Raw genomic sequence first — 10,489 nt, forward strand, 5'->3', positions numbered from 1 at the left:
TAAGAAATCTTTGGGCTGATTTCTTAAAACTGGGCCCAAAAAAATTATACTCCCATCGTCTCAATTTATTTGTTCTACTTCCCTATTAGTCGTTTAAAAAAAAAAATATTAATTTCCCTTCTTGGCAACTCCCTCGTTTCAACTTTTTCCATGTTTAATATTATTAAAATAAAGAATATTTTAGTCTATTTAATGTATTTTAAATTTATGATCATAAAATTTAATTTTTTTTTATTTTCTTAAATTTTGTGTCAAGTTAAAACAGAAGAAACGAATTAAAAGTAATTATTTTACTTAAGTTATTTTTCTTTAGATTGATTTAATCAAATATTTCTTTTTCAAGCGCCATCTAGATTTCGTCACTATTTTAAAAATGGTGCAAATATAGCATTTTGAAAAAGTTCTTTTCATTTACTTTAGGACAATGTGATATCCCGGTTTAATTATTGAACATATATTGCTCAATTGTACAAATTAAACATCTTACTATTGCCTTATATTTGTAATAGTTTATGAAATTTTAGATTGTAAGCTAATTTTTTTTTTTTCTATCCTTTTGAGTCAAGCTCTTATCAAAAACAGTCTTTTCATCTTACAAAAATAAGGTAAGGCCTGCATACAACCTATCTTAACAGACTTTACTTATGAAATTACATTGAATATATTATTATTGATGCAATATTTTCTTTTGTAAAATTGAAGACTGTAGACAAATTAAAGAGGCATGTCATATTTCATGATAATAAGTACAAAGTGGGTAAATTTATTATATTCACGCCTCGCATGCCAAAGTGGGCCTCTTTGTACCAAAATTTTCAAAATATCATGCTTTTGTATGGGTTGCTAATAAAATGTTAAATAGGATATGTTTTTCTAATCAAAAAGTCAAAAGGTTTTAGTCAACTTTATGATCAATAGTTCCCATTGGAGCTTCTCAATTTTCCTCATTTTTTGCTCTATGTTTGATATTTTATTTGAGTCTGATTAATTTGATTCGCGCTCGATCTAGTATTTAATATGTCACAATCCGAGTTGTAGTATGAAGCTCCCTTTTGAATACTAGATATTCTCTTCTCCGAGTTTTTTTGGTCGGCATAACGTGAAACAGTAATGATTAGGTTGTATTCAATTTTATAAATTCTTATGATTCATGTCATTTTCTATTGCTTAGTTCCTATTTTCTTATTCCGTGTTACTCTTATTTTCCATATTTCATATTTCTGTGATTTTATTCTATTATTTCCTATTCTTTATTTCGGTTATGTCATTTATCCCCTTGTTTATTATCCTTTATCTTGAGCCGGAGGTCTATCGAAAACAGTCTCTCTACTTCTTCGGAGGTAGCGATATGGATTGCGTACATCTTATCCTCCAAAAACCCCACGCTGTGGGAATATATTGGGTTTGTTGTTGTTATGTTACGATTCATGTCATTTTAGATAAACCGTCTTAGTTTTATTATTAAAATAATAACAATTTCTCTAATACTACAAGTCCTTTTAGCATATAATCTTTGAAAGCTCCTAGAAAATTGCACCAACAATGTACTGACATGACGAAAACATAATCTCAACTAATTGCTATCTAGTAATATAAATGAGAAATCAAATTGTAAGTGTAAGCAAAAATTAGAGAGTTAAGTTGTGTTATGCTAACTATTTTTGGGCCGAAAGTACACAATGTAGGACAAAAGCCCATGGGTATATGCTAGAGTCCACATTTATGGGCCTTATCTGAAACACCTTGACAGGCCCACGAACAACAATACAGAACATCTTTTACAGAAAAAAACGAGTTGCTCGGATGGTAAATACCCCTCACTACCAATCATAAGTTTGTGGGTTTGAGTTACTATTAGAGTGAAAAGGGTCGACGCTCCTAGGCAGGGGTAAAAAAAAAGTGAATCACGAATAATCTTAAACATAAAAGATTAGTATAAGCATATTCTGACTTTTTTATTCAAAATATTTATGAGAAACTGAAATTCAAACTCCTGACATTGAGATTTGAGTTATAATGAGTTAAGAAAATTTTAATTTCCCTCCCCCCCTCCTAAATTTTAACATATTTTTGTCAATCTTTTTAACCGACGGAGCACCTTTGACGTGGACTTTATTTTATATAATAAAGGTGTCATGTCAACATAATTAAAGGGTGACAAAAATACGCAAAAATTGAGGTGGGGGGGGGGGGGGGGGGGAGGGGGCGGTTGGACCATGTAAAGTTGAACTGTGTCGTAGCAACTTTAGTTATAATTCGGGGATACTGGATGCTTATCTATGGAGTAAATGATATTTCTAAAATCATATTAGTAAACACGATCTACACCATAGTTTTTAAAATTAACATTCCTATATTTCCTATAAAAGATACTGTTATTAGTTCTCAATTCAAAACATAATATTTACTAGTTCCAATAGTATTCTAATCACCATTGTTAATTGAGTTTGATTTCTCCTATTTTAGCTTTTCTCAAATTTGCAATTTCCATCATTAGCAAACAGTGCAGTAAATTATATCTCGATTCTCGTGCTACAAGTTAAATCGTGTATAAAAACATAGCTAGTGAGAGATAGCAGACATTCCTTAGAATCAGTTGACGTGTGCATGAGCTGATCCGAATACCACAATTACACGAAAAAAAAAAAAAAAAAAACCATCTACGTTGTTGGAATTTGCCATTGTAAAGATTGATCAACATTGTCCAAGTAAAAAAAAAAGGGTCAAATAAATTGTGGAAATATATATAAATTCAGTTGAAAAATCTCAAAAGAAATAGCACGTCAAAGGTTAGAATGGTCTGAATGAAAATGACAAAATAATGTACATGCCCTAGGCCCAGAACAACCTTATAATATATTCATCATATAATATATATATATATGTCCAAATAATAGGCACTGACAAAATTAATTAATCATCTTCACCAAATACAATTTTATAATTAATTAGACACTAAAGGGAACATCTGCTTAGTGAATTAAGTATGTTACTGCCAATGCCAACAACATCAATACGTATGCAATCCCTTGGTCAATTGTCGTTCCTGAATACAATAATAAAATTAATTAATTAGCTCAATAAAATGAGAAAAAATAATTTTATTGCAGTAACTAGTTATTACTATAATGATTATGTAACTTTAGGTTGTGATGGGATGAATTATTCCTCGACCCTTAATTAGAGGCCACGGACTTGGCCGGGGAAATAAAAAAATACTTGTAGAAAGAATTTTTTTGTTGGATCTTTCGCTATACAAATTTGAATTAGTCAGAAATTCATAGTGAATATCAAACGGCGGGTAAGGAATAATGAATAATAGAGATATGTAGCTATTTTTATCTAAATACTTGATTTACTATCCTTGAATATCAAGATTGACAATCTTAATATTATAAACATGCTAATGTGTAAGATTGACTTCTAAAAATGAAATATGCAAATTGATTTCATCGTAAATTTACGTGGTTTGGATCCTTCAAAAATATCGTTGTATGTCTCAAACTCTTCAAAGTGCATTCCTACCAAATTTCGAATTATACTTGAACAATATCATTTCTACCTTACACAATTAGAAGCAAAAAAAAATCTAAATCAAAACAAAAAGAAGAATGGATAATAGAAACAGTAAATAAATCTAAATTAAACAAAATTGTTTAGACCCGCAATTTCTCTTAATTATTTTCTTGAACCAAACACACAAAAATTCTGTCAATGTGAATACTACATAAAATGGCTAAATTAATCTAAATCTTATAAGGAGAATTAACTTATTTATTTAATTTTCAAATTTGCAACATTTTAGAACAATTTTTTCTTGCATTAACCAAACATAACATGGAAGGATCCAAAATTTGAAGGCTATGAGTTGTTATAGCTACATTAATTTATTATATAATAATTAAATATCAGTTAAATATTTAGTGAATTTCTTACTACAAAAGTTGTTGAATTTCATAATTTAAAGATGAATCCAAAATATAAAATTTATCGATTCTTACAACGATATCACATTAAATGTACAATAGTCATCATTGGGTTACCAGCAACTAACTACATATACATTTAATAAGTTTCTCAACAAAACATGCATGATTTTAGAACAAAATTACTAGATTCACATAAACTCATAACCAAATTATTATATCTATCAATACGTAATTCCAAAGATTACATTCTAAATCCGCCTCTATAAACGAAATAACTAACAATAATTAAAAAAAAAAAAAAAAAACTCACCATCATTTGCTGGAGCAGGTGCTGGAGCAAAAGGCTGTTTGGCCTGAGCATTAGGCAAAAAAATGGAGAAAATTAGTGCAAATGCAGCAAAGAAGCCAAACAGCACCTTACTAGAAGAACCATTAATCATCATTGTTACTTAATAATAACTTAGTAATTAGAAATTTAAATATTTCTTTTAACTCTCTCTGCGAATAACTCTTCTTATATTGATCTTTTATAAAAGAGCCTTATTCGCAGAGAGAGAAAAAGAAGAAAAATGTACCAAATGGAAAAAGATTTTTTACTTCTATATCACAACTAATTTTGGGAATTTTTTTTGGAAAATTGTTATTAGTGAAAAAGCTTTGTTAAATGGAAAATTTTGTTTTATAATAATAATAATATTTTCTTGAAATTAAGGTGGATGGATTGCCGGAAAAATAGTAGTTAAATTTGGTATCCACTAAATATTTGTGGTAAAAAATATTTACAAGAGAAACTGAATTCCATTGACCATTTCCACATGTTGGGATCTTATGTTATTCTTTGGCAAAAATTAGGAGTTCTAACTAATATTTGGGTAATTATAGAAAAGGCATGCATGATTTTTATTCAGTTATCAATTTCTAGAATTAGGTTCTATTGTCCAAACTTGCTAATTTTTTAAATTTCTTTTCATTTTAATTTGGAAGTTTTTTTTTTTTAAGTTTAAATTTATATGATATACTTTACTTATTAGCTCATCTCAAAAATAACAATTAACGACTTTTCAATATTCAAAAACCTAAAAAAATACACATCAATTAACATATGCTTGATTTTTCTAAGCAAAATTAAAAGGAGAAAACATAAGTATTAAAGACATAGCAAATAATAGAAAAAAGCACTCTAAAATACAGTTTAAAGGAACAATAACCACAATAGAAAAAATAATAATAGGCACAACACGAAAAATAACATGTAATAGCAGAAATCGAGGGACCAGAACCATTGGATCACTCTACCAATTTTTAATTTTGTTTAAGAAAACTATTTCACATTTGTATAATTGGTGCATGGTTCGACAAACAATACACGTACATGTTTTGATTTGGCTGTTGATAGTATCCCGTGTTCGTTTTTATTTGTCATATTTTGACTTGATATATTTATTAAGAAAAAAATATTAACATGATTATTTTATCATAATATTCCTATTAAGATGTTTATTGTAGTGTAGCTTGAAATTAGTTTAGAAAATAAATAATTAATGCTAAGGATAAAATAGAAAGAAAAAATTATCTTTTCTTAATATGTCAAAAATAATAAATAAAAATAGAAAATCTAATTAAAAAATAAGTGATAAATAAAAGCGAACGGGAGTAACAACTAGCAAATGCCGTGCTAGTTACGCATATATAATTAGTACGTGGTGCATGCATGAACCCATTTTAAAAACGTAGGAAGAATATTCAACTTTTATCTACAACACTTAAATGCCTCTCCGCATCTTAATTTATGTGACATACTTTCTTTATTAAGCAATCTCAAAAAGAATGACACACTTTCTTATTTGAAAAATATTTAGTAACATTATCAAACATGTCCACAAATATGTATAATTCTATTTAAAAATTCATAAGAATAGTTTTAGAATAGATCAATCCATATTAATTTCTTAAACTTAAAAATTATGGTAAGGTGATATAACCTTCCTTTCAATAGTCTTTCATAAGATATGACCAATATAGGTTGTGGTGCAGCCACCCTTAACCAGATATCGAGGATTCGATCCTGGGCATGGAAAAAACTTTGTTGGTAGCACTATCCCCCGAATGGGACCCTATCCGACGCGAATCTGGATTAGTCGGGCTTCAATGCAGATACCAAACACCGGATGAAAAATAAATAAATAAGTTATGTCTTACTTCGAGTGAAATTTTCTAGTTATAAACCCAAATTAATTAATTATGCTTCATAATGAATATTAGCTTTTTTAGCATATTGTTTTGGAGTCCAACATGCAATAACTCTATCAAGTTGAATTCCCTCATCTGGATATAATAATGCAATTAATATTCGAAGTACCTAGCCACTCATCAATCATGATCACTCTCTGATCATATATCCAAAAAAGTCAAGCAATTTGCTTGTACAATAAATTTTGGTATGATGCCCACCAACTTTGCAGTTTATATAGAATCAAACAAACAAACAATTTCGAAGTCAAGATTTCTGCTAAGCGAGTTCAAAATCTAAAGAAAAATTCATCGGAAAGGTTTAACATCTACAATATATACACAAAAATTCTTTTAATTATGTATTAATATTATAATTTTCCGTCGAAAAAAATTCGGATGAAACTCCTATTACTAGGCTGGCTCCGCCTCTGCAAACAAAACAACAAAAGCACACAACTGGGAAGAAATTTTAACATATGCGCATTCAACCTACGTGAACCACACAAAGGGTTGTGTTGGTCGGGATTATTGGGATCTCTTCACCCTCAATTAAAAGTTTTAAGTTTGAGCCCCTCAAAATGAAAAAAGTTTTGTGAGGAATGTGTTAGTCTCTGCCTTTCACTCTGACTTGTCATTCGTCGTTTACTCTTCCTTGCACTGCGGTGGGAGAGATAATTGATAAGGAGTTCCAACCATTATTTCGAATGAATAGGCGTGTGTTGGTTCTTTGCCTAATTAAACTTTCACCTGGGCTAAAGGACTAAACCCCACATCGTCTTCCTACTGCCAAGTCAAAGATAAGGCCGCTTATGCGAAGCAGGAATCTAGTTCCAACGGAAGACTCCACTGGGCGGGGACTTTTCCCGGGGAAGCTTTTCAAAGAGCAGATTCTCGGCTTTCTTCAGGAATGAAGTAGAGTTTCAATAATTGCTTTCAGGTAAGCAGGGAAGGAAGACCTTACTCTGACTATGACTATGGGTTTGAAATCGAGAGGGCGTCATGCGGAAGCTATTAATTTACAAACCATAAAGATGATAAATCAGATGACAAAAGAAAATATAATACTAAAAAAAATATTATTGATATATATGTTTTGGTCAAACGGATTACATATTAAAAATAAAATTGAAAAACTTAAAACTAATTGAGAGAAATCTTCACCAAAACAAAGACTTTTAAAGATTACATTGTGGATGCTATTGTGTTACTGTATGAGAAGAGATCTGTTCTATTTATAGAGTTTCAAAATCTTTCCTCCAAGAAGGAGGTTAACCAAATATAGAAAAAATTTAGATTTTCCTTTTAGGAAAAGTCAAAGTAATTACGATATTATTTTTATGTTCCTTCTAAAAAAAATAAAACTTAATTTTAGTTAGAAAATTAGGACAAAAACCCTAACAAAACGCTACTCCCAAAAGTGAATTCAACAATTAATTTTGAACTCATTTTTATAAGGCTTGCTTTCCTAGCACGACATAATCTATATATACACACACAAATATGTTGCAAATGCTAATATATTATTTTGATCACTCAATATTGCCTCGTGGACACGACAAAGGTACTATATATATTATCTACTGTATGTAATATATATTTGTAATAAATGAACGAGCTACCTTACATTGATTAAGATGAAGTAGTCAATATTGTACATTGTGGCTGCAAATCCTTACCACCACTACATGCAATATTACTTTATACTTATTAAAAAAAAGGAAATTTCGTTACGATAATTTATTATTAAAATTGTTAACAATTTGTCTCCTACTGATTATTTTATTTTAGCTTAATTATTGCTTATTGATGGAACGGGTTATCTGACGTGTTTCACTAACGTGTTCCAAGGAAGCAGTAAAACAGAAAATAAAGAACACAATGATTTTTACGTGGAAAATACCCGGCTCAAAAGGTGTAAAAAACCACGACCTTCACCTCTACAGGATTTAACCCAACTTCACTAAATAACTCCGAGCCTCAACAACGACTGATTACAAAACTCTTGTAACCGAAAAATAGGAATTATAAACTCTAATCCCTATAACTCAACAACTCGAAATTATAAACTCTAATTCCTAACTACACACACCTCCCAAGGTATGCGTTCCCAAAGTCTCTGAGTTTTCCCCGACTCGAAGACTATCTCCTAATTCTGTTTATAAAACACTGAAACTAATATTACATCAATAGCTCAAACACAATGAACAACTCTAAAAATCAAAGCTAAAACTCTTAGCTGGATTCTATACTTAGGACCAGGTTCTTGTTTCTTCCGTGATTGAGTAATACTTTGTGAAGTCAATCTGTCTATTGTGTTTTTCTGCTTTGTAAGTGTGTGAATTATTCTAACTGACGCATCTTCTATTTAAGCACAACTCTTCAAAGAGTCATTCTTTATTTAAAACTCCTCCTTTAATTAAAACTCTCATTTCAACTTCAAGTGAGACTCTTTCTTTAATTCCAACTCTTGTTTCCTTAGTATTGTAGTAAAACTCCAACTCTTTTAAATCAACACATGTTTATTTATCAGAATCTTTCTCCTCCCACACATAGGACTCTTTAAAATTTATTCAAAAGTGAAACTCCTTCTTCACGTAAGACTCCTTTTTCAACTCAAATTACTTTCCCTTATGATTAAGTGTTTGAATCAAATTCAACTTGTTATATTCCCAACATAATCAGTAGCTTGAGTATATCAGAATTAGGTTTGCTTATTCGTTCTTGTCTTTAAGCAATCTTGTTTGCATCTATTAGTGAAACTAGAAATCTACTTTCCTATGCGTGAACCAACTCAAGTAACATGTTTCATTCATGTGTCAGTTTGTCAATCATCAAAACTACATAGTACCCAACAAAAAATAATTCGTAGTTAACATAGTTTTAGACCAACTCTTTTTTAGTAGTGTATATATAACTATTAACTATAATTGTAGTGTTGAAGTTGCTTTAGCAACGCTAATTTGGAGCAAAAAGAATTGTTCTTTTTACCGAAAGGCTCAACATTTTAATAATTTTAATCTGTGGCTAATTGGAATTAAGTGTATTTTGCTGACACAGTATATATAATTTTATTTAGTATATAGTTATGAAGTTCATGACAGCAATAAAGGTGAAAATTTGACATATAATATACATTCAATGCAAGATTAATTAAAATAAGAAATTTAAATCCCTTGCAAATGTGCACATTACAGCAGTAAATGCTTTTAGCGGCAATTAGTTAATTGTCATTGAATTCAATATTGTCCCTATAGCACTTTAGGGGCATTTAGAAAAAGTATTAAAATGTAATTGTCACTGCACCTAAAACATACTTTAGCGGCAACTAAGTGATCTTGCACTTAACTAATTGCCGCTAAATATTTTTTTTAGTGCAGTGATAGTTACATTGAGATTCTTATAAATTTTATTCAAATCAAATTAAAACAACTGATTGATAGCTCACAAGATCACTACACATATATACATAAACTATCATACTTATAACTAGCTAGCTAGTAAATTAAAGCAACCTTAATTTAGTAAAAGATGATGAAAATAAAAATGAAACCACTACATACTAAGGTTCTTGTACGATAGTCGATACATGACATATCAAATAATTTATCATAGTTCGATATTACAATTTCTAGTCGAATTCACGATTTAACTTCAGTTAAACCTGCAGAACTCGTCCTCGATCCCGAATCATGCATTCACTTGTTTTGACTAGGCCAAAGAAAAGCTCCCATAGCAAACTTCCTCTTGTGATTGACATCTCCGATCACCGGTAGTCCATATTGCCTGAGAAGGCAATCGAGTTTCCACTCCGGCATCGTCTCGTAATCGGGTTTTTGGTACCTTGGATAGTGCAATGGCATCTGAAAATTACTACTACTAGTACAAGTTGTTGAAGTGTAACATGATTTAGGATGTTCGATTTTGGTTGTGTTTTGTAGTGCTTGATGAAGTTGAGGTTGATTGAGATTTTTGTTTTGGTTTAAAGCAAACATTGTTGTTGTAGTAGTATATGTGGGATTATTATATGGGCAAGAACCACTTCCACTCATTCTTTGTTCTTTGTTGGTTTGGGTTTTTTCTTAGTACTTCTCAACACATATAGTGTATATATGTGTCCTTTTATAGTGATATATATATATATATATATATATCTTGGGCTAAGACTCATTTATGATTCGAAGACCAAGTCAGAGATTACTAGACGTCTCATAACTCTCACTCATGACTGATACAATTGGAAGCCCTTGAAGTATTAAATGAATGGATGAATGTTGTATGAACTTTTTATTCTTTTTTCGAAAAAGGATTAGAATACTCTTAATACATTT

General features: G+C 30.3%; 1 protein-coding gene and 1 long non-coding RNA gene across 2 annotated transcripts; both read right to left on the reverse strand.

The window, feature by feature from the left end:
- Nucleotides 1-2,824: 2,824 nt before the first annotated feature.
- On the reverse strand, nt 2,825-4,772 carry LOC124899360. Its single transcript, XR_007056818.1, has 2 exons — nt 4,240-4,772; nt 2,825-3,046 (listed from the first exon to the last, which is right to left on the reverse strand). It is a non-coding gene; the product is annotated as an uncharacterized LOC124899360 (long non-coding RNA).
- Nucleotides 4,773-9,659: 4,887 nt separating this feature from the next.
- Nucleotides 9,660-10,274, reverse strand: LOC107855290. Its single transcript, XM_016700278.2, has one exon. It carries the CDS (start codon nt 10,208-10,210, stop codon nt 9,857-9,859), a length of 354 nt encoding a protein of 117 aa, XP_016555764.1. The 5' UTR covers nt 10,211-10,274; the 3' UTR covers nt 9,660-9,856.
- Between the last annotated feature and the right edge of the window lie 215 nt (nt 10,275-10,489).

The sequence above is a fragment of the Capsicum annuum genome, chromosome 1, assembly GCF_002878395.1.
Source record: "Capsicum annuum cultivar UCD-10X-F1 chromosome 1, UCD10Xv1.1, whole genome shotgun sequence".
In the NCBI taxonomy this organism is placed as follows: domain Eukaryota; kingdom Viridiplantae; phylum Streptophyta; class Magnoliopsida; order Solanales; family Solanaceae; genus Capsicum; species Capsicum annuum.

Bases quoted from the DNA above. Each gene is read 5' to 3' on its own strand.
- LOC107855290 (XM_016700278.2), bottom strand. From the start codon at position 10,210: ATGAGTGGAAGTGGTTCTTGCCCATATAATAATCCCACATATACTACT.